General features: G+C 44.9%; 1 protein-coding gene across 1 annotated transcript in view; it reads right to left on the reverse strand.

Annotated features, from left to right (window-relative positions):
- The window catches only part of KCTD3 (potassium channel tetramerization domain containing 3), a 355533-nt gene that overhangs the window by 170803 nt on the left and 159932 nt on the right, over positions 1 to 24798 (reverse strand). Inside the window, exon 10 of the mRNA XM_029593200.1 lies at positions 15239 to 15354. Coding sequence (XP_029449060.1) covers positions 15239 to 15354 — 116 coding nt within the window. The remainder of the gene's footprint in view (positions 1 to 15238; positions 15355 to 24798) is intronic.

A 24798-nucleotide genomic window follows, 5' to 3' on the forward strand; every position in this document is an offset into this window, starting at 1 on the left:
ATCTGATTGACTTTTTTGACTGGGTAACCAAGGAATTGATCGGGGAAGAGCACTCGATATCAATACTTAGATTTCAGCAAAGCTTTTGATACGGTTCCGCACAGGAGACTGGTCACTAAACGAGAAGCTTGGGAGTGAGTGCCGAGGTGGTGACCTGGATTGCAAATTGGTTGACGGACAGAAGACAATGTGTGATGGTAAATGGAACCTTCTCTGAAGAGAGAGCGGTTTTTAAGTGGTGTACCGCAAGGATCGGTGTTGGGACCGGTCCTGTTCAATATCTTTGTGAGCGACATTGCGGACGGGATAGAAGGTCAGGTTTGTCTTTTTGCGGATGACACTAAGATCTGCAACAGAGTGGACACGCCGGAAGGAGTGGAGAGAATGAGACGGGACCTAAGGAAACTGGAAGAGTGGTCGAAGATATGGCAGCTGAGATTCAATGCCAAGAAGTGCAAAGTCATGCATATGGGGAGTGGAAATCCGAATGAACTGTATTCGATGGGGGGGGAAAGGCTGATGTGCACGGAGCAGAGAGGGACCTTGGGGTGATAGTGTCTAATGATATGAAGTCTGCGAAACAATGCGACAAGGCGATAGCAAAGCCAGAAGAATGCTGGGCTGCATAGAGAGAGGAATATCGAGTAAGAAAAGGGAAGTGATTATTCCCTTGTACAGGTCCTTGGTGAGGCCTCACCTGGAGTACTGTGTTCAGTTCTGGAGACCGTATCTACAAAAAGACAAAGACAAGATGGAAGCGGTACAGAGAAGGGCGACCAGGAAGTGGAGGATCTTCATCGGATGACGTACGAGGAGAGATTGAAGAATCTAAAATGTACACCCTGGAGGAAAGGAGGAGCAAGGAGATATGATACAGACTTTCAGATACTTGAAAGGTTTTAATGATCCAAAGGCAACGACAAACCTTTACCATAAGAAAAAATCAGCAGAACCAGGGGTCACGATTTGAAGCTCCAGGGAGGAAGATTCAGAACCAATGTCAGGAAGTATTTCTTCACGGAGAGGGTGGTGGATGCCTGGAATGCCCTTCCGGAGGAAGTGGTGAAGACCAGAACTGTGAAGGACTTCAAAGGGGCGTGGGATAAACACTGTGGATCCATAAAGTCAAGAGGCCGCCAATGAAGATGGGTGACTCGCCAGAATGATGGCTACTGCCTGGACACAATACCCTTATTCAATAAACATACACATGGTTACTGTGACTCCAACATCACTCTAAGCTTCAACAGCAAGAGGAAATATGGAAAAAAGGATTTGCACTCACAAAGCCGGGAGTAGCTGGCTTGTTACGGCGGTTTACTACCCCAAACCAAATGTGCCTGATACTTCACTTTCGATGCACATCCAGCATAGCTCTCTGCTCCAACGGCAGGGGAGAAGAAAACTGATACTTCACGCATACCCAGCATAGCTTCAACGGCAGGGGAGAAGAAAAAAGGATTCACACTCACAAAGCGGGGAGTAGCTGGCTTGTTACGGCGGTTACTACCCCAAACCAAATGTGCCTGATACTTCACTTTAGATGCATATCCAGCATAGCTCTCTGCTTCAACGGCAGGGGAGAAGAAAAACAACCAATAAGGGCTGTATAACATAGTCTGGGTTAAACAAATAAGCATGGGTGTAGCTTGCTTATTGCGGCGGTTACTACCCCTACTACCCCCTAACTAATCAAGCTAGATATTTCACTTGGATGCAGCTCCATCACTGCTCTCTACATTAATGGTGGGGGAGGAAGGGAAATAGAACCAAGAGCTAAAAGAAACAGATAAGTATGAGAGAAAAAATGTGTGAAGCTTGCTGGGCAGACTGGATGGGCCGTTTGGTCTTCTTCTGCCGTCATTTCTATGTTTCTATGTTTCTATGATATTTAATTTATCAATATCAAGCATATAATTGATCCTTTTATGATGAAATGGTTTTTAGTGTATTTTTGTAATTTTTAGTTGTCAGATTTACAAATTATATAGAGACAATTATTTATTTGATGTATGCATTAATAGGATGGCATATTATTTTTAGGACGGGAGGCGTAAATCCCCGCGCGTCAGCGGGCCAGGACGCGACCTGGGGGCGGGTCCGGAGGGCGCGGCCACGCCCCCGGGCCGCCCCGGGCCGTAACCACGCCTCCGGGTCCGCCCCCGAAACGCTCCCGGCATGCCCCCTAAACGCCGCGCGTTCGGGCCCGCCCCCGACACGCCCCCCTGGGAAACCCCGGGACTTACCGAGTCCCGGGGTCTGCGCGCGCCGGTGAGCCTATGTAAAATAGGCTCACCGGTGCGCAGGGCCCTGCTCGCCTAAATCCGCCCGGATTTGGGCGGATTTAGGCGAGCAGGGCTCTTAAAATCCGCCCCATAGTCTACTAATGATGTGGAATTAATTTAATCATTCAATATATTTCATAATCATACATTCATTGGGAATAATTTCATGTTCTATTTAACTACTAAAAAATTCTGTTATCAAACTCACTAAACGGATTGTGTGAATTGATAAGCACTTATCTAATGTTAGAAATATATATTTTCATTTCAATAAGAATATGTATACAGATATCACACTTGTTAATCTTTCATTATCAAATTTATAAGCACACTTACATTTCATTCATTATACAACATTGCACTTGATATGAGCTTTGTTATTTAATAACTCACTCTCGTTGTAATTTCATTTTCCTATTTGGTTTATATCAATTGATTCACTTTATGCTAATATCACTAATTTAAGTATCTAATGATATATACATAAGTCATTTATTGATTCATTAAGTGCATATATGACATCATCTTCGCCATTAATTTTTTTTAAAAAAATGTTTTTAAATAAAAAAAAACTCTTTTATATATGCACATATATAAGCATAATTGTTTGCATACTAGTTCTCATGTTGTATAAAAGGTCCCATATAATATTGCCATCCTTTTTTTGCACAATTACAGATATATTACTTTTGCTGGTCATATAATGGTATATATGACCCTCCATACACAAATTGTTTAATTTGTGAACTGAAGAGAATACACGTAAGGTAAAACCATCTTTTATTACAGACTCGTTTGTATTTACTATACATTTGTGTTAACCGTGAGGTTTTTTCAGTACCTACCAGACATAACTTTACATCATTGGAATGTGTATATAATTTCCATATTTTCTTTTAGTCGTACGAAACGAGCTATGTGTCACCATTACTATAACACATGTATAGTACAGTTATTTTGTTTTTAATTCCTTTTACACAATGACTTATTTATATTATTTATTTATGTTTTAGCCCCTGAGCCAGCCATCTTGATACGGCGAAACTCGGCCAGAGTCGGGCCACCTTGTGTCTCCACTTCAATAAAGGAATATTTTTTAAGACTATTGGCATCTATTCCTTTGTTCATCCTGACGGCTTTTATAGATAGCCTTCCTTTGTGTTTTTTGGGCCCATGGAATGGAGGCCTTATGATAGATGGACAAGATACGGAAACCACACTTGCCTTGGCTGGATCAATGAGGATCATCCCTATGTTCTCTTGAAGGACTGTCTAAATTGTCCTTGCGATTAGAAAGATCAGAGATTATGCATAAATAGACCAACGTTCCAGCTTAGTAGAAAAACATCAGGAGCTGATCTATATCTGCCCCGTTGCATGGAGCAGAACTCCTTGACCTTTATGTTGCCTTATGAGGCAAACCAGCCAAATACAGGCTCTCCCTTATGACTGAATAAGTTGTCCATCCTCTTTGATCCAAAAAAATCACTCATGTGGGTTGTAGTACTCTGCTGAAGCAATCGATTATTGCATTCTGATTTCCTGGAAGGTAAGTCACCTGAGAATAGGCATTGTGCACTGCTCATGTCCAAATACAGATGACTTCCTGGCATGTAAGGTGTAGGAGCCCAAGCCCTTTTGTTTATGTAAAATGTTCTACGTGATTGTCAGTCTGCACAAAGCATCTCTTTCCAGATTCTAGTAGAGTGATCTGTAGATAGCTTTCCATTGAGGACCATACTGCCTGCATACGTGGAGCTCTGGAGTGAATCTCCATCCCTTAATGGAGGCATCTGTAGCCAGCATCACCTGATGCAGTGGGGCCCAGAGAGAGAGACCCATTCTCAAAAACTGACGGCTTCATTGCCACCAAAGGGATGCTATCATTCTGGGAGTAACACAAATTTGACAGGATGAAGGTTGATAAGTGAACCCTCTGGTTCTCAAAGGCCCTATTGATGACACCGCATGTGTAGCAAGTTTCAGGAATTGCATGCATCACTGCAGCCATTTGTCCACACAGGAGCAAAGACTGTCCTTGCTAGTGTCCAGTCCTGTAGAAGAAGGGTCCTTAAAATACTTCATTACTCACTCATTTGACTAGGAGAATGCTCTCTCCTGAAGAAAGCCTATCCAGGTTCCTAAAAACCTAATTTTCTGTACTAGAACCAGGTTTGACTTGGCAAAGTTAACTAGGAATCGAAGATACTGAAGGACGCAAATGGCCTTCTCAAGGGACACTAGCTCCTGACAGAGATGGTCATACAACCAAACATCCAGATAAAAGAACATAAAGGCAATGAAACTACTCTGTCATGGCCAAGCACTTCATGCACTCTTGGAGGAAAAGACTGACCAACAGGAAACGTTTTGTATTGGCAATGAAATCTTTCACTACAAACCTGTGGAACTTCCAATGTGAAGGTGTTTCATCTTGAACTTCTCTAACCCAACAGGTTGTTCAGTCTTTGTAAATCCAGAAAAGGTCTCAATCCTCCTGATTTTCTGGATATGAAAAAATATGGGAATAAAATCCCTAACCATATTCCTGGAAAAACATGCTCCATAGCCTTCTTTTTCTAACTGTAATTAGAAAAACTGAGATTGGACTGAATTGAAGCCCGAAATCCACTGGGTTGAAGTCAGTGAGAAAAATGTAAGCAGTATCTATCTTCCCCAATTTTCAGGAACATAAAGGTCCCTGGTAGTTTGCTGGTACTCTGATCAGAAAAATAATTGGACCCTTCCCACCCCCTCCCCCAGAGATGAGGAGGCAGTTTGCAAATCCATCCTAAAAAAATCCCACCAAACTAGTGCTCTGTTTAGACCATGTCTACATGTAACGTTTTGTGCTGATGTCTTTCCTTTGGACACCCTCAAACTGGAAACTAATGCAGAGAGTTTGAATAGGTTTAAAAAAAAAAAAAGTGGTAGGGGAAGGGAAGATAGCAAATGTTGCTTACCTGTAACAGTTGTTCTCACAGGACAGCAGGATGTTAGTCCTCACATATGGGTGACATCTCAGATGTCACCCATATTGAGGACTAACAAAGTCCTCACATATGGGACTGAACAAAGTTCACGGAAAACTTCTGAAAGTTTCCAGAACTTTGACTGGCCCTACTGGGCATGCCCAGCATGGCACTAACCCTGCAGCCAGCAGGGGTCCTCCTTCAGTCTTATTTGAAAGCTACAGGCAGTGCCGAAAAATAAAACAAAACGTTATGAACCCAACACCGTGGAGTGGCGGGTGGGTTCATGAGGACTAACATCCTGCTGTCCTGTGAGAACACCTGTTACAGGTAAGCAACATTTGCTTTCTCACAGGACAAGCAGGATGGTAGTCCTCACATATGGGTGAGTACCGAGCTGAGGATGTCCGAACATGCACCAAATGTGCCCAAAGGCGTGTAACAGGCACAACTACTGGGGTGGAATTTGGTAGAGGGCATCCTGAACCCCACCGGGCAGGCAGAAGGGTGTTGGTATGTCATGTTGTAAATAGGTTAAGAAGGACAGACTGGCCGAAGATGGAATCTTGTCTTCCGCTTTGTCCAAGCAATAGTGGGCTGCAAAAGTGTGGCGGGAACTCTAGGTGGCAGCCCTGCAAATGTCAGAAAGCGGCACCAATCGTAGGTGTGCTACTGAAGTCGCCATGGCCCTCACAGAGTGTGCTTTAACACAGTCTTGAAATGGAATGCCCGCTTGCTGATAGCAGAAGGATATGCAGTCTGCCAACCAGGAAGAAAGAATCTGCTTACCCACAGGTTTCCCTAACTTGTTTGGGTGGAAAGAGACAAACAATTGAGTGTTTTTCCTGTGGGTCGCTGTACGGTCTAGGTAAAACGCTAGAGCTCGTTTGCAGTCAAGGGTAGGCAGAGTCTGTTCTCCTGGGTTGGCATGGGGCCTGGGAAAAAAGGTAGGTAATATGATGGATTGATTTAGATGAAAATCCGAAACTACCTTAGGTAAGAATTTCAGGTGAGTGCGGAGTACCGCCCGGTCCTGCAGAAGTTTAGTGTAAGGCGGATAGGTAACTAGGGCCTGCAATTCACTAACTCTGCGAGCTGAAGTGATAGCCAAAAGGAAAATCACTTTCCATGTGAGATATCGAGGTTCACAAGAGTGAAGAGGCTTGAATGGTGGTTTCATGAGCCCCGAACTAGATTAATGTCCCAAGAAGGGGCCGGAGGACATAACGGAGGCTTGATGCGGAGCAAGCCCTTCAAAAAATGTGTTACAAGGGGGTGTAGTGATATAGAGACATCCCCGATACCTTTATGGAAGGCGGCTACCGCACTGACATGCATTCTAATGGAGGAAGTATTAAGACCTGACTCTGACAGATGCCAGAGATAGTCCAGAAATTTCAGGATTGGACAGGAAAAGGGGTCAAGGGACTGAGAAGAGCACCATGACGTGAACCTTTTCCATTTGTAAGAGTAAGCTTTCTCATGGAAGGCTTCCGTGAAGCAATCAAGACACGGGAAACTGGTTCAGAAAGGTTCAGTGGTTGAAGGATTAACCTTTTAACATCCATGCCATCAGGGACAAGGCTTGAAGATTGGGATGTCGAAGGCACCCGTCGTTTGAGTGACCAGAAGCGGGTCCTTTCCCAAGGGAATGTGCCTGCAGATGGAGAGGTCCTGAAGTATTGGAAATCACATTTGGTGTGGCCAATGAGGTGCTATCAGGATCTTGGTTCCCTTGTCCTGATGTAACTTCACGAGTCTTCAAGAGAAGAGGAAGTGGAGGGAATGCGTAGAGCAGACCGGTTGGCCCAAGAGAGGGAGAATGCGTCTTTGGGCTGAGAGTGTTCGCTGCGAATGAAAGAGCAGTAGTTCTCCGCTTTGTGGAGGCGAAGAGGTCTATCCGAGGAAATCCCCACTATTGGAAGATGGAGATCGCTATCGAGGGTTGAAAGACCACTCATGCGGTTGAAAGACGCGACTCAGCTTGTCTGCCAACACATTGTCCACTCCTGGCAAGTAGGTGGCTCTGAGGTACATCGAATGAGAGAGAGCTTCCGCCCATATCTGCGCAGCTTCCTGACACAGAAGGAAGGCGCCTGTGCCTCCCTGTTTGCTGATGTACCACATGGCCACCTGGTTATCCATCTGAATCAGGATGACCTGATTTGAGAGGCGATCCTGAAAGGCCCTGAGAGCATATCTGATTGCTCGAAGTTCCAGGAAATTTATTTGGTGTTTGGTTTCCTTTGGAGACCAAGAGCCTTGTGTCTGCAGATCGGCTACATGGGCTCCTCACCCGAGGTTGGAGGCGTCGGTGGTGAGAATGATTTGAGATTTGGATGGAGCCTGGAAGGGCAATCCCTGGAGGAGATTGGTCTGATTTTTTCACCAGGCGAGAAACAGACGGAGTGGTCGGTTATGCGGACAATGGCTGACAGAGACTGAATAGCTGGAGTCCATTGAGACCTCAGTCCAGTGCATGAGTCTCATGGCCAAGCGGGCCATTGGTGTGACATGGACTGAGGACGTCATGTGTCTGAGTAGGACAAGAAATTGGTGTGCAGTCGCGGAGTGCTGAGACTGCAACTGGTGAGCAAGGGTGCAAGAGTCAGTGCTCGTTGTCGAGGTAGGAAAGCCTTTGCCTGTCAGGTGTCCAAGTCTGCCCCAATGAACGATAAGGTTTGAGATGGGAATAAGTAGGATTTGTCGTAGTTGACGAGAAATCCAGGCGAAATTAGAGTGTGTAAGGTTAGATTGAGAGATGACAGAGCAGATTGCTGAGTGGGAGCCCTGATCAACCAATCGTCCAGGTAGGGGTAGACGTGAACACTTTGGGTTCTGAGAAAGGCTGCAACAACTATGAGGCATTTAGTAAAGACTTGTGGCGCAGACGCTAGGCCAAATGGAAGCACTCGATATTGATAGTGGTTGGGGCCTACTAGAAACCTCAGGTACTTGCGATGAGCTGGAGTTATCGCAATGTGGGTGTATGCGTCCTGGAGGTCCAGAGAGCAGAGCCAGTCTCCTCTTTGTAGAAGAGGTAGAAGCGATCCCAAGGTGACCATCTTGAACTTTTCTCGTTGAAGGTACTTGTTGAGGGCCCGTAGGTCTAGAATAGGATGGACACCTCCCGATTTTTTGGGGATTAGGAAGTACCAGGAATAGAACCCTAGGCCTTGCTGAGAGTATGGAACGGGTTCTATTGCTCTTGACTGGATAAGGAGGGAAACCTCTTGATCCAGAAGAATGGAGTGGTCGGATGTTCTCCACGTCTGTAGAGGCGGGAGTCCAGTGGCAGGGCGAGAAAGTCAGATGGTAACCCTGAGCAATGATTGCCAATACCCATTGGTCGGATGTGATCGGATGCCACATGTTGTGGAAGTGGCACAATCGAACTCCCACTGGTATGTGTGACAGAGGAATGTGGCAGTTGCTCTCTAAGTGGAAGTCAAAAACCTGAAGTAGGTCCTGGTTGAGGAGCTGCTTGTGGTTTTTGTTTATAGGCTTGACGAGACTGTGGTTTTTGATAAGGTGTCGTGGCACGGATTTAGATGGTGGCGGGTAAGACTTCTTGGGATGGAAGAATGACTTCTTAGAGTCCTTTCTGAAAGGCTGTTTTGAGGAGAAGTCAGAAGGCATCAAAGAGAGCTGTCTTAGGGTTTTCATGATGGTCTTTTAATTCTGCTACCGTCTGTTGAATCTGCTCGCCAAACAGATTATCTCAGACACAAGGCAGGTTAGATAACCGGTCTTGTACTTCTGGGCAAGGTCAGAAGACGAGCCAGGCCCACTGCGTTGCCGAGATGGCAGCTGCAGTCACTCTGGTAAAGTGTCAAAAATATCATAAGATGTTCTAATCTCATGTTTGCCTGCCTCAAAACCCTTGTTGACTAGGGTTTGTAATTGATCTTGAAATTGTTGAGGCAGGTAGTCTGAGAAGTCCTGTATCTGCTTAAAAATGACCCTGTTATATTGGGTCATATAAAGCTGGTAGGCGGCAATTCGGGAGATGAGCATGGCCCCTTGGAATACTCGGCGACCAATGTTGTCTAGAAACCTCTGTTCCTTTCCAGGAGGAACAGATGAGTGAGGCTTTGACATCTTCACCACCCTTTTTTGTGCAGACTCTATAAGACTGAGTGGTGATCAAGCTGAAATTTTTGAAAACCTGGGGCTGACTGTACCAAATAGGTAGTGTCAGCTTTCCTGTGTACTGGAGCAACTGATCCAGGATGTTCCCAGTTCTTCTTGAGAAGATCAAGAAGGACCTGATGGATGCGTATAGATGTGATTACCTTGGGGGCATCCAGGAATTGGAGCAATTCCATCATCTGGTGCCTATCATCCTGTTCAGTCTGCAATTGGAAGGGAACAAATTTGGACATTTCCTTCACAAAGTTTATAAAGGAGAGGTCCTCTGGAGGAGAACGCTTCCAACTCTCAGTGGGTGAAGGTAGAACATCGGTGTCTGATGAAGTGTCATCACCCCAGGTGTCGTAAGGATCAGCACCTGTTCCTCTAGGAACTAGAGGGGGACAGGGTGGTTGTAGACCTGAAGGTCCCAGTCTAGGCTCTGAAGGAATCGGAGGAACCGATGATGGCATCGAAGGCACCGGTGCAGGCATCGAGGGCATTGATGGATGACTCGGTGGCACCGGACGTATCGGCACCGATGGATGGATCGGTGGTGAGGGACGTATCGGCATCGATGGCTGAGGCAGAACTCCCGATGGAGGTATGCGGAACAGTGTTTCTCCTCCTGATGACACAGTCGGTCGGGAGGGTATCAGAGCCATCGGAGACCCAGGAACCATTGGAGGAAAAGCGCTCATAAGCGCTTCCATCCTGGATAGCAGCAGTGCCAGCGCTGCTGAATCGGGTCGATGATCGGTTCCACCACTTGCGGTGTCGAGGAATCTGAAAACGTTGCATCGCCTTGTCATGGCCTCCTGAACCATCCGGTCCAGTTCTTCTCGGAGACCTGGAGCAATCAGCCCCGGCTCCGGAACAGAAGAAGGAGGCAGAGGCATAGCCGGAGGGACCACCGTTACAGGTGGAGTCATGGCTCCCGATCCCTGATCGGGTGAGGGATGCCTTGGGAACTCGGTCACAGGAATGGTCAGTGCCTTTCCTGGATGGGGTCTCTTCGACAGCGGCTCCGACAATGGTGAGGTCGATGATTTCACTCCCTCGATGGTCCGAGTCTTAGGGTGTTGATGGCTATGTTTCTCCCTGTGATCCCCTCGATCTTGAAGGGGAGTGGAGGTTGTCGATGGCCGAGGAGTCATCGATGGTGGTCGGTCACCGGTCGGTGGTCGATGCTGGCGCAAAGTTGACGGTGCCAGTTCCGACGACGTCGATGCAATGGACGGAGTCGGGGGTTGAGCATGAAAGAGAAGTTCCATCTTCTCCATTCTGGCCTTGCGACCCTTTGGTGTCATTAAGGCACATTTGGTGCAGGTCAAGACATCGTGCTTGCGTCGTAGGCACATTACACAGACTTTATGGGGGTCTGTGATGGATATGGTGCGGCGGGGGTACAATCCGGGCACCGATGAAACCCCGACGCCATGGCTATGGAAAAAAATCGAGCCTTGGTACGGTCGACGGCCAGTAGGCCGCTAGGGCCAAACTCGACGGCAATCGATGGAAAAACAGGTAAAAACCGGAGTATCGCGGACTGAGAAAAGTTAGAGAGGGGGGGGATCCCTGTGGGGCAATTAACTTTTAGTAATTCCGTGAGGAAAATTCCTGTCAGGAATCTCTTCAGAGCTCCTTTACCGCAGGCTACTGCTGCGCGGAAAAAAGAAGACTGAAGGGGGACCCCTGCTGGCTGCAGGGTTATTGCCATGCTGGGCATGCCCAGTAGGGGCCAGTCAAAGTTCCGGAAACTTTGACAGAAGTTTTCCGTGATTGGGCTCCATCCTGTGATGTCACCCATATGTGAGGACTACCATCCTGCTTGTCCTGTGAGAAAACATGATGTGCTGAAGGATGAGGATGCTTGTGGCTGGCTCTCACCAGGAGATGAATAGGAGAGTGCCCTATTCTGTCAAGGGGAAGGAGACTCGAGCGGGCACAGAAGAGAACTTTATGCTGACTGTTAATGGAGTGATCTCTGGGAAATGTTATTGTACATACTGTTTTCTTTTTTACATATGTCTGCCTGTTTGAACATGGTTGTCAGGGTGGCTGGGGGAAGGGGGAGGATGCCATAGCTGCCAAGGTCCTTATGTTTGTTTGCTTTTATTTGTTTCATGTAGTAATGCTGGCCTTGGATTGTTGGGACCACGTGCACTTGCGGATTAAGCCTTATTATTTATGGCACAGGCTCAGCTACGCACTAGTGGAGAGAAGCATGATCAAGGGGAACGAAGGTGTGAGGTGCATGGCTGGTGAGATCGATGAGCAAAGAAGACAGGAGCTTATGGAAACAGTTCTTGGAGACCTGCAAACCCCAAACTGGATTCTTAAGAAAAAAAAAAAAAAGGCAAATGGAAAGAAAAGTTGGCTTCTGCATGAAGAAGAGCAATTTTGCTTACCGTAAATGGTGTTTTCTGTGGATAGCAGGGTGGATTAGCCATGTAATCTGAGGATTGTCCTCCAGTCCTCTAGGAGGTGGAGCTCCTCAAAGCACACAGAGCTGAGCTCCATGTGCCTGCCTATCGATAAAGCCATGTGGTTCCCAGTTCAGTCTGTTACCCAAGCATGCATTTGCCTCTGTAGGAGACTCTCCAGGATGGTGGGCGGGATGGCATGGCTAATCCACCCTGCTATCCACGGAAAACACTGTCTACGGTAAGCAAACTTATTCTTTTCCGCAGATAAGCAAGGTTGAATTAGCCATGTAATATAGGGAGAACCCAGCTAGCAGGTTGGGAGCCCCGGCCCCCAGAGCGGTGGCAACTCATTCTGGTCCTTGTTAGAAGATGCGCTCAAATCTGTCATGCCATGTGGATAGTCTTCCTTAGATGTTATTGCCCAGTGATGACTTGGCTCCTTGTCATATCCATACCTGTCTGCTGGCCAAGGCAGTAGTGGGGGACAACAGCATACCGCAGTGATCGCTTGGCCGCTTCACCTATGTCCTGAATAGGTAGTGCGTTTGGGTAGGCGATGGATGATGCTATCACTCTCACCTGGTACGCCCCTGGTGATGCGGGTAAGGTCTCCACTCCCCTGCTGTAGTGGAACAAGATGGACTTAGTGGTCTCCGGGAATGCGTCTCCAGTGGAAGCTGGCAATTCGGCAGCATTTGTTGGGACACAACAGATTACGCAGTAGGCTAAGGCACTCTACAATCCAAAGTGGGAAGCCGTCCCACTGCCGCGGACTTATGCCACTTCGGGAAGGTTTGCTGCCTGTTTAATGAAGGACTCTGATACCATTTTGGGAGGAAGGAGAGGGTGATTCCTTGATGTTGCTGTGTCCGGATGAGGGAGAGTATACTGCAAGCATCAGATTTGTCTCTCCTTGCTGAGGTCAACCTGAACAAGCAGCCCTTCGTGGGAGAGGTGTCTTCTACGGCTACTGCCCATGGACCCACCGGGTGGCAGTAAGTTCAGAAACAGGCTGAGCATCTACGGTACCAATGGTGCCTGGCCCAGTGAACGCAGTAGGAAAATATCGTTCATGAAACTGGGATTCAATGGGTGACCCGGCCCCCGAAGGCCTTGCAGGGGAAGCGGTGTAGTTGAAAACAATAATGTTACATGTACCCTGACGGGTGCTGGTGCTCATCCCTCGAGTACCACGATGTCCCGGGGCAGGAGGAGAGCTTTGTGTTCTCTGTGCAGCGACGGGACCGTGACTAGATGACTATAAATTTTATCCTTCACCTTCCCCCGAATGGTAAAACGGTTTGGGTACTCCTGGGTTCTCCGCGCTAATCAGGTCCAACCCGTTTAGCTTCCACGGTCAGACGAGATCAGGTATGATCGGCCAGTGTGGGCATAAGCCCTCGTGATAGCTTGAATCCGTTGCCCCCTGCCCCAACCCCGTATCCTGAGTTATCAACAGCGAGGGGGGGGGGTCGTTTCGGTGCCCGGTAACCTCCCGACCTTTTAGGGGCAATAGTGCAGAAAACAGGACCCCCCGGCTCCGTAGGGGAACCCCGCTCTATCGTTGCAGCCTTGCTGGGGTATGGGGTGTTGAGACAGAGGCTACCCGCCAACCTGTCCCCATGTGGCATATGAGAGTCCCCCTGGGGCATGGATCTGACGCAAGCCTGTGCCTGGCATCTGGCCATAATGGTTCCCTGCTTACGCTGGCGGACGTCTCAAACGTCCCCCAGAGCATTGGTCCCCATCCCCCATGGCATGCTGCTGCACCGGGGGGGGGGGGGGGGTTGGCCCGGGTACTGGATAGGACTGGATCCAAGGGTTGGGGTTACTGATGCAAGCACTGTTCTTGCGTTTGCCTCCTAGAGTATAAGCTGTATAGAGGCTCCCGACGCTCAGCATCATCTCTCATGATATCCCCCCAGTAGGTCCTTTTCCCGATTTTCCGGGAAAAAATGATGGATCTCTATCTGGATTTCCATACGGTCATAAGCAATGGTCACGGAGCCTCTAACTGCTGCATGGAAGGCAGTCCCTCGATTTCTCCACATGCCTCAAGGCCGTGGTCAGCCGCTCCCAATTGGCACTGTGTCTGGGCCAGTTTACCTCTTAATGGATACCCTCGTGTCAGCGGTGAGAGTCCGCATGGGGAGGCCCTTGGCGCCCCCTGCACTACCAGTAGCTCCAGCCCATGTGACACTCGCACTTGTGCAAGACAGGCACCATTGCTGTTTCCGTCTTTGCCATGTCATCAACGCTGACCACAGTTGCAGCTGACCCCTCCATGGCTTCCGGCTTGAAGCACCAGAGTTGTCCATGTCTAGACGCTCGCTGAATCACTGCTACCAATGTGTCAGTTCTCTGTTCTGCAACCGTGAAGCACAAGGCTTTCACCTCCTGTTGTCAGGAATTCCTGGATCCAACATTGGAGTGCTCGAACAGCCCCCGAGGCAGGTGCAAGTAACCCGAACAGGTTGCTTCACCCCCTCTATCTGCGGGTTGCACCCATCGGTACCGGGAATTGCCTGGTTGGGCTAATGCCATCGTTGGTGCGCCAGCCCTTGGCGCTCTGCTTCGATGTGCCGGCCCTCAGCACATGCGTCACTGTACTGGCCTTGGGGCGGCAGCCCCTCCCTGGTCCAGGTATGGCCATCTCATGATGCTGTTGGCTCCTCCGGGAAGGCCCTCGCCCTGAAAGGGGGGCCTGGAGAAGGGTTTCCTCGCCATCTTTGTGGTGGTTCTGCTCGCTTCTGACAATGTCCCGGCCAGAGAGGCGAGGCCATTGCACAATGCAGGGAGGGGGCCTTTCCCAGGAGGGCCTCCCAGTCCCCACTCTCAAGTAGGCTGGGAAGGTCCTGGAGGAGGGTTGCTTCTGTTGCTGCTACCCCTGTAACAGAGTCCACAGCGGCTATCAGGTCTCCAGCTCACCCTGCCCCTCTGCTCCATGTTCAGCCTGAGCCCTTGCAACTACATGCAGTTGACTCAAGCCAGCAACAGCTGTGAGCTAAACATGAGGCAACCAGGGACTTCCTCCCAAAGTGAAGCCCGGCCCCCTGCAGTCCCTGCGCCGATCCCCAGGGCTTAGAGGTAGACTGTGAGCTTCTGATCTTCGTAGTACCTAAAGGAAAAGAAAGAAAGAAAGAAAGAAAGAAAAATTAATGAGAGAGGAGACGCCACTTGCACCGTGCAGGCAGAGAAGACTGAGGTGGACTGAGAACCACATGGCTATATAGACAGGCAGGCACACGGAACTCAGCTCTGTGTGCTTTGAGGAGCTCTGCCACCTACAGGATGATCCCTAGATTACATGGTTAATCCACCCTGCTTATCTGCGGAAAAAATGAAAATATACTCGTGACTAATTGATATTTCACTATTTAAAGACTAAACAAGTAACTTCCCATGCTTGAGTGTAACCTACCTGCCAATGCTGAGTCACAGCATTCCACACGCCCACCTTCCCTGTATGACTAGTTGCCACCAGCTGATTGCCAATGAAAAAAAGAGCATCCACAGGCACACCAAGACTAAACACTCCTAAAATGCAAATAAGAAAACATTAATAGTTAAGCATAACAAATTTCACATTTTTAATGTATGTATTGTGGGGTGCCAATAATCATTTTTTTCTTAGGTAAATTCATGTTTACTGATGTCAAAACAAGATTTTATTATTGCCTCCATTTTAGTGTGAGTACTTTTATCCACATCTAAAAAACGCCAGGGGAGGAAAAGTGCATGCATAAACTGCATTATCTCTGCACATACTTTCCGACTTGTTTCAAAGCACACAAAGTATGCGGGTAGTTTGTACCCATGTTGTGCATGGCAAAGGGATTTCTTCAAAAAGCTTCCCTTTGAAAATGAGTTTGCAGTCCTGCATGGAGGCTCATTATTATTTATATTTTGTTACATTGTGTCTGCGACTATCACTTGGGAACATGTCATCTTATCTGACTAGTAACCATGAGGTCCATATTCAAAAAGATTTAGCTGGCTAACTCAGAAGTCAGCTAATAAATAAATGTTTGGGCACATATCCAACTAAATTCTAGCCACCCTAGAAGTAAGGGAGCTAGAATTTAGCCGGCTAAGTTAGAGCTGTTCGGGGAGCGTAACTGGGAGGAGTTGAGTTAATAGGCTAACTCCAAAATTCTGAGTTAGCTGGATAACTTAGCTGGCTAAGTCTGGTTGGGCCAAAGAGCTGTCCTAAAGTTAGGCAGCTATAGTTAGCCGGCTACTTTAAGATAGCCACCTATATTGAATAATGTGGCTGTACTATTGAATATACCTCCAAAGTTAGTCAGATAACTTTATCCGGCTAATTTATATATCCAGACAGTATCTGAATATGGACCTCCATAAGTCCATAGTCATATTTGCATTTCATTCTCGGTCTCTAAATGTCACCAGAGAAAACCAACCGCATTGTCTTGGGTTTTATGAAGACTCAATGTTCCTTTTTTCAGCTCATCCTTCCTTGTATCCATACGGTTTATTAAATTTAGAACAGAATACAAAGTCTTTAGTCAAATTCATAAATCAATATACGAGAGAACAGAATGGTTAAATGCGTCTTTGAGGATTCATACACCACAACGTAATTCAAGGTCAGCGAATAAAGGTTTTTAACCATCTCGTCTGTTAGGTGGGCCCATTTGAGCAAAGTTAGAGAAAGAGCAATATCAATAGCTGGGCCCAAGTTATGGAACTTGCTTTCGATTGAGCTAAGACTACAGACTAATTTTCAAACTTTTAAAAAAGATTTAAGAACTTAGATATTCAGGAGAGCATTTGGAGAAGAAGTAATAATATGAGTCTTTTTTTTTAGATAGGGTTGTTTACATGCGCTAGTAAGGCTTTTAGGATGACATTGTAATCAAATATCTGATTGCAGATTTTAGGTATTAGTTTGTATTTTATTATTTTATATTGTATTTATTTTGATTTGTATTTTTATATGTTTTTATGTGATTATATTTAAGCTGTGAACAGTTATAATTATCAGAATATCGGAATACAAAATATAATAAATAAATAAATAGACACACTGGATGGATCAAATAGTCCTTTTTCTGCCAACATCTTCTATGTTTCTATTAGAAGCCTCCACTACATTTCCTCTTCCCTTATCTCCACTACAACATACCATACCAATTTCTTTCTTACATACCTTCCTGCTTCAGCAGTCAAGGTGAACAACAGAATTAGTTACATTAAAAATCATAACATCAAAATAGGCCCAATACTATGGCCACTTTCAGAGCTAATTCCAATCCTACTCTTTGTTCTTTAGCTGGTCATTAAGGGTCATATTTAAAGTACTGGGCAAAAGTCCAAAAGTGCTATTTGCTTATCTTTTAGTGTGTGTATATTTTCTATACAACTCCAAGTACACACAGAATACTGGAAGTTATTCACATAAGTAGTTTTATTTATGTATCATCTGCAGATAACTAACATCAATGATCCAAAGGAAATAGAAAAGGCACTTAATCAAAGGTTTGTTTGAAAAGATAAGTCTTGATGTTAAGGCCTTTGAATTATGTCAAGCATAAAGCCTCTGGAAGACAGTTCCGAAAATTAGGAGCTGCTATCGAAAAGGCAGTTGTCTCTAGTTTCAGCCAGCTGGGCCTGTCTTACTGAAGGCTATCCAAGAGTCCTCTCTGTGATGATCTAAGAGATCAGGTTGGATTGTAGATTCTCAGTGGAACATTAGCCCAAGAAAGTGAGTCCAGTTTCAAATGTTTGTGGACCATCATTGAAATTTTAAAGATTTTCCGATAAGACACAGTCAACTAATGCAGGTCTATTAGGACTGGAGTGGTGAGTTCTCATATACTTCTCAGATATTAGACGAGTAGCTGCATTTTGCAGAATCTGCATAGTCCTCAGTTTGTTACCTGGTACTCTGACATACAGTGCATTGCAATAGTCTAGGAGAGGCAAAATTGAAGCCTAGACAACTGTCCTGAAAGTGTGGTTCAAGCAGTGATTTGAAACCATAAAGAACAAACATGTAGCTTAAAAAATCTTGTCTTAGTATCAGACTTTGGGGCCGATGCAATACTGGGCACTCAGCCGAGCCAATGTTTAAAGCCATGGTTGGACGCAGGTTTTGGACATGCGTCCACAACCCCTTATTCTATAAGCGAGTCCAAAACATGCATCCAACCTTCACGAAACTAGCAGCGCTCATCACATGCAAATGCATATGATAAGGCTATTAGCTATTCTCCCCAGATCAAAAAAAAAAAGTGCACCTGAACCGCACATTTTTACGCTTAGAGCAGGAGTTAATTTCTGAGCAGCCCAAAAAGATTTACAGAAAACCAAAAAATACTGTTTTTCTGTACTTCCTCCGCCTTAATACCATGGTGCTATTAAGTCAGAGGAACCAAAAGGTATAAAAAAAAAAATGTGTTTTAAATGTGCCAGCGGTGAGGTGAGATTAGGGAAGGGGATGCTCAATTAACGAGCATCCATTTCCCTAACACATGGCTATGCACAGATTAGGAAAATGGATGCTGGTAAAATTGAATATCTGCTTTCCTTACCTGCTGACAGCCACCTCTCCTGGGTGCCTGCTACACAGAGGCACTAGGGGCACCCATTTGCCCCTAGTATCTCCTTGGCAGCGCGACCCCTCATTTAAATATTAAATCATGTGCCAAAAAGAGGTTGATGGGCATGCATTAGGAAAGCATGCGTTCAAGACTGAGTGCCCGTTTTCCGCACAGATTTGCATCTGCCCTTTTTTTTAAACAGAATGACAGGTGTGAATCAATCCATATTCCAAGACTTTTGACCTGAGAAAGAATAGGGAATAAGACACCCCTGATGGTTAAAGATGGTCATGAATGATGGTAAATTCTAACTTAACAATATTCAAAGCTAATGTATTTGTTTTAACCATTATTTGATCATCTGAACCATTTCAACAGTCTTGAACCAGCTTGAGCTCATACAGATGAAAATTGAAGATTGTCACTATAAATCCAATAACCATCACAGAGATTCACTGGGATCTTATTAATTAGAGCAAGGTATATATTAAATAATAAGCTAACAAGGCTGAGTCCTGGGGGACACCAGTAGAGACAGATAACCAAAAAGATTGTCACTGCCCAATCCTTACTTGGCACATTCAATCAGATAGATAAGACTCAAACCAGGAAAAGACACCACCACAAACACAGCACTCTTAGATGAAACAAGAGAATTTCATGGTCTAGTGTGTCAAATGCTGACAAAATATCAAGTAGAACAAAAGAATGCAGCTATTCCCACTGTCAAGTCCTCTCTTAAAAGTATCTAACAAAGAGATCAGAAGAATATCTATATTCAAAGATTTCCTGAAAGCAAATTGGTATGAATATAAAATTTGATGTTAGTCTATGAAATCTGTTAGTTGGCATAATACCTGCACTCTAAACAGCTTAGACAAAATGGTAAAGAAGCGACAGGCCTATAGTTGGCCATATCAAGTAGGCTAAGAGCCTAAAGCATGTGCGTACTAGCGGTGCTGGGCATAATTGTGAAAGGAAAATAAAGGGGTGGTGGGGGGCAATCCGTTGCTTTGGAAGTTTGCACACAAGTTATTTTATAAGTGGTATACATGTATACAATACCATATGCTTTTTCAGTTTGTAGGTGGGAGGTCTGGGTGAAGTGTTGGGGCTCAGAATGAAGTGCTGGAGATCTTGGTGAACTGGTGATAGCAAGTACATGCACAATTATTCTTTATAAAATACATGTCTCCGTATATAACTCGGAGTTACTAAGCATATATTACAATTATTATGCATGTAAAATACATGCATGTGTTTACATAAAACTGGTAGAGAAAGTATGCATTTTCCTGCATTACAAATATGCATGCATACTGAAACAACCGCAAAATACTTTCGAGGCAGAGATACATTGTTTTATGAATAATGCTGTCGCTTTAGACACACTAAACTATTGAAAATTACCCTCCAAATTCCTTGCCAAAGCATTAAAAACTTTCACATGAAAGTGCCTCTCTCAGTTTTGTGGATTTTTTTGAACATGTTTGGTTGCACAGCAACTGAACCTAGAAATTTTGGATAAACCAAAAATTAATTACACACACATAACACTTGTAATTTTGCATTTCTTCATAATTTTTCTGCCTATCCTAAAATCTGACTCTTAAGTGTCAGTACAGGATTGGTACTTAATTCAGTCTTTACTGAAACCCAAATTGCTGGCCATAATCTCTAAAAACTCTGCATTTTTTTTGGAAAACTCCTCAGGGTGAAATCTAAGACCAGACTCCTGCTTCTCAGACCATTAAAGATGGACATACAGCAGGAAACTGCCTAGTCTCTAAAACAAGTGTTTCTCGGCCAGTGTTCAGCAAGAAAGCCATTGATGTGCCACAGTTATCAGCAACCTCAGTATGATTCCCTCTCCCGGTCTCCAGCAAGAAAAGAACAGTACTTCATGTACATCTGCTTCCTCTCCATCTGCTTTACTCATATTTGAGTGTGTGGGGCTTGCTAGGACCATGCATTTAAATAGAGTGAAACCAGCTGGAGAGGCAGTGGGATCATAAGGAGTGGGGCTGGTGAAAGAGGATCACATGGAGGAATGGGGGAAACAGGTAAGAGAGGATCAATAGAGGAGGGTGAAAGAGAATCATGCTTGGGAGGGTGGTGATGAGGTGGATTGTGCAGGGATGGGATGGGAGGATCGGGATGGAGAAGGAAGCTCTTCCTTCTTCCTTCCAAATAACCACATGCCCCCCCCCCCCCTTCCCTGCAAGGCCATCAAGTGGAAGCTAGAATCATGGATCCTACCATGATCCCTATCCACTTCCTATATACATTTCTAAATGTGGCTAAGTCTATTTTAGGCTTTTAGACTATCCAATTTAATTAAAAGTACATTTCAAAACACACTCACAACCAAGTAACCAGTGAGTAAAGCAAAGTTGTTAACCTGTAACAAGTGTTCTCAAAGGACAGCAAATTAAGAAATCATATATGTGGAGTGGCATTAATGATATTGACATTGGATGTTTTTGGAATGCTGTGGAAAAGCTTACAAGATTTCCGAGGATCCATGGAAATTCTTTCTCTGCCACAGTCAAAAGTTTCTGAAGAGAACTCCAAGGGAAGGTTAGTGGATCTGTATGACTTCTTACCCTGCTGTACTTGAAGAAAAAAAACTGTTACAGGTAAGCAACTTCATTTTCTCAGAGAACAAGCAGGATAAGAAAACCACACATGTGGTAATACCTAGCTAAGGGTTGCCTTTCAACAAAATAGGGGATAAAAATGCAATACAGTCAAAGGGTAGACATTTTTATTGGAAACGTCTTGTTCCAATTTTATATATAGAGCATGTGTGTGGATGTGAATTCCTGATATATATATATATACATACACACACAATATGTATGTGCATATCTATCTATATATATCAGGAATTCTCAACTGGTGTTTTGCAACACACCAGTGTGTCACCAATACCGGCAGGTGTGTCGTGTACTATCCGGTCTCTCATAGCTCTTCTCTCCCCTTCCTCCACCGAATGAGAGGCAGATAGTCTTCCACTGCTGCTGCTGATGCCCGGGCTATCAGAACGTTCAAACCCAGCCAGACAGGAATGGAAGCAGTGTTGTTTGAAGCTGGCTACTGCACCATGGCCTTTTCCTCTTCCTGTCCCCACAGCCCGAAAAAGGAAGTGATGTGTAGCGTGGCGAGCCGGAAAAAAAAAGGCCATGCTGAATTGAAAAGTAGCAGCAGTATCGGCCCCAAGTAGCAGCGAAGGCTTGGAGCAAAATCAGAAGCATCCAGCGATCAGCAAGGGAGACAGCAGCTTTAGCCCCCACAATCAAGGGGATTCTTCTTTCTTGGTCCATGGGGTTTGGAGGAGGCTGCTGCAGCTACCATTTGTGCTCCGGGGGAGAGAGCTTGTGTGATTGAGATGATTGGTGTGTGAGAGCCAGAAACTGGTCCTGAGGTTGTGATACGTGTGTCAGACTAGTTGTGGTCTCTAAGCAAGAGGACCATGAGGACAGCTTCAGCAGCTACTGCTGCTTCTAGTATATGCTACTGGACTGCAAGGGAAAGAAGTAGGAGAGTTGCTAGAGAGGGTAAAGTAAAGGTGGCTTTAAGTTCATTTTTCTTGATTGACTGCTATTTTAATTATTGGGTATTATGTAATGTGTCTCCTGTTTTGAAATATTTTATTGGTGTTTGGATAGTTTTAAATAATTTTTAAGAGTTAATTTTTTTTAATTGTTAGATGTTATTCTGTTCATCAGCTGTTTTGAAACATGAATTAGTATTGTTTTACAATTATTTCTGTGTCGGGATCTATAGCAGCTTGGCTTGTTCTGTTTTCCTAATTGGAGGTGTATTGGTGTTTAGGGCCTGGTTTAATATTTGTAGCATTGCCTTTTTATAGGTAGGGTTGTTACTGTTTTAGGGCATGCCACTACATTTTGGTACTATTAGACTTGTCAGCAGTAAATCATATCATACTACTAAAAAGACTTGAAGAAATAGGACTAAAAAACAAAACAATTGACTGGTTCAGATCCTACCTAAACAATAGATATTTTCAAGTACAGACAAAAAACGCAATATAGGACAAATAGAGCTAAAAAAAAAAGGAGTACCCCAAGAATCAGCACTCTCGGCGACACTATTTAAGATTTACCTGCTATCCCTGTGTCACCTCCTGGCTGGACTAGGTATCATACATTACATATACGCTGACGACATCCAACTAATACTACCTGTAGATGAAACAATTGAAAAAACATTAAACCTAGCAATGATGTACCTAGATATAATTAAACAACTCCTAAATCAAATGGAGCTAGTAATCAACATCGAAAAACGGAATTTATACACCTAGAGCGAAAAAACATTGAGTTGATTCAAACCCCCATTAGACTTAAAAATGATCAGAAAGTAGAATTAGCTAAGAAAGCTCGAAACCTAGGTGTAATAATCGACACGGAACTTAGCCTTAAGCAACACATATCACTGAAGGCCAAGAAGGTTACGCCAAACTTATGGTCCTCAGAAGGCTGAAACCTTTTAACCCAAACACACTTTCGAACAGTCCTACAGGCACTTATTTTCACTAGCAGAGATTACTGCAACACACTGTTTCTGGGATTACCGTATTCAACTATAAGACCACTCTCAAATCTTACAAACTCTGCCGCCAGAATACTTACTGGTAAAAATAAAAGATCACATCACTCAATCACTTGCCGAACTACACTGGCTGCCAATAGAACAAAGGGTTCAATATAAAACACTCTGCACAATTCACAAACTAATTAATGAAGAAAAAGCAGATTGGTTAAACACAGTGCTGCGCTTACATGTCCCCCAAAGAAATCTTAGATCAGCCAATAAAGCCCTTCTAACCATCCCTTCAGTCAGGACAGCCAGACTGACTCAAGTCAGAGAGCGATCCCTATCCTTAGCTGGACCAATTTTATGGAACACAATGCCTCTAGAAACTAGATTACAGAGAGATTTAAAACTCTTCAAAAAAGTTTAAAAACCTGGCTTTTCCAAAAAAAAAATGTTTACAGTCAAAATGGAGAATAAGAAATATGAACTAACAGGCAACGGAACATCACACGCACAAAGTCACCTAGATGCGTATTTGCGTATTTTATTATTTTCTCTCATACTTTACTTCTAAAGCTAGAGACAGTATAAAGCAAAATTGCTTACCTTGTAATAGGTGTTATCTCAGGACAGCAGGAAGTAGTCCTCACATATGGGTGACGTCACTGATGGAGCCCTATTGCGGGAAAACTTTGTCAAAGTTTCTAGAAACTTTTGACTGGCACTGTGAAGCCACTGAGCATGCCCAGCATGCCATGATATTCTCTGCCACAGGGGTCTCACTCTAGTCTCGTATGTAGCAATAAGCTTTAGCAAAAAATAAAATAAGAAAACATATCACCCAACTCCGCGGGGTGGCGGGTGGGTTTGTGAGGACTACATCCTGCTGTCCTGGGATAACACCTATTATAAGGGAAACAATTTTGCTTTATCCCAGGACAAGCAGGATGCTAGTCCTCACATATAGGTGATTAGCAAGCTAAGGCTGAGTTTTTCATAGTGAAGCAACACTGAAGTATTGTTGAAAATGAGTCAGTCGAAGATGACAGCAGGATGGATGTAGAAGGAGTTGGGGTTAAACTGGAAACAAGTTCTTTAAGACAGATTGTCCGTAGGCTGAATCTTGTCATCCTTCTTTGTCCAAACAGTAATGAGCTGCAAAGGTGTGAAGAGAACTCCATGTTGCTGCTTTACATATGTCAAGGATTGGCACTGAACGATAGTGCTACTGAGGTTGACATTGCTCTTACTGAATGTGCCTTTACTCGTCCTTAGAGAGGAAGGCCTGCTTTTTCATAGCAAAACTGTATGCAATCTGCTAACCAGTTAGATAGAGTATGTTTAGCCACTGCTTTACCCGGTTTGTTTGGATCATAAGATACAAAAGGTTGTTGGATTTCCTGTGGACTGCAGTGCGGTTTAAGTAAAAAGCTAGCGCACGCTTACAGTCCAAGGTATGTAAGGCCCGTTCTCCTTGGTGAGAATGAGGCCTTGGAAAAAATGTGGGTAAAACTATGGATTGGTTCAAGTGAATTCCGTAACTACCTTGGGAGGAATTTTGGATGTGTACGGAGAACCACTGTCATGTAGGAAGTTTGTATAGGGTGAGTACGTGACAAGTGCTTGTAACTCACTAACCCTTCTAGCTGATGTAATGGCTAAGAGGAAGATAGTCCTTCCATGTGAGAAACTTAAGATCACAGGAATCTATGGGTTCGAAAGGAGAAAGCATGAGTCTTGTTAGAACCAGATTCAGGTCCCATTCTGTGACTGGCGGCCGAATTGTGGTTTAAGTTGAGTTAAACCTCTCATAAACCTGCTGACAAGAGGTTGTATGGATTTGGTGCATCTC

Source organism: Rhinatrema bivittatum, chromosome 3 (genome assembly GCF_901001135.1).
Source record: "Rhinatrema bivittatum chromosome 3, aRhiBiv1.1, whole genome shotgun sequence".
Classification (NCBI taxonomy): Eukaryota; Metazoa; Chordata; class Amphibia; order Gymnophiona; family Rhinatrematidae; genus Rhinatrema; species Rhinatrema bivittatum.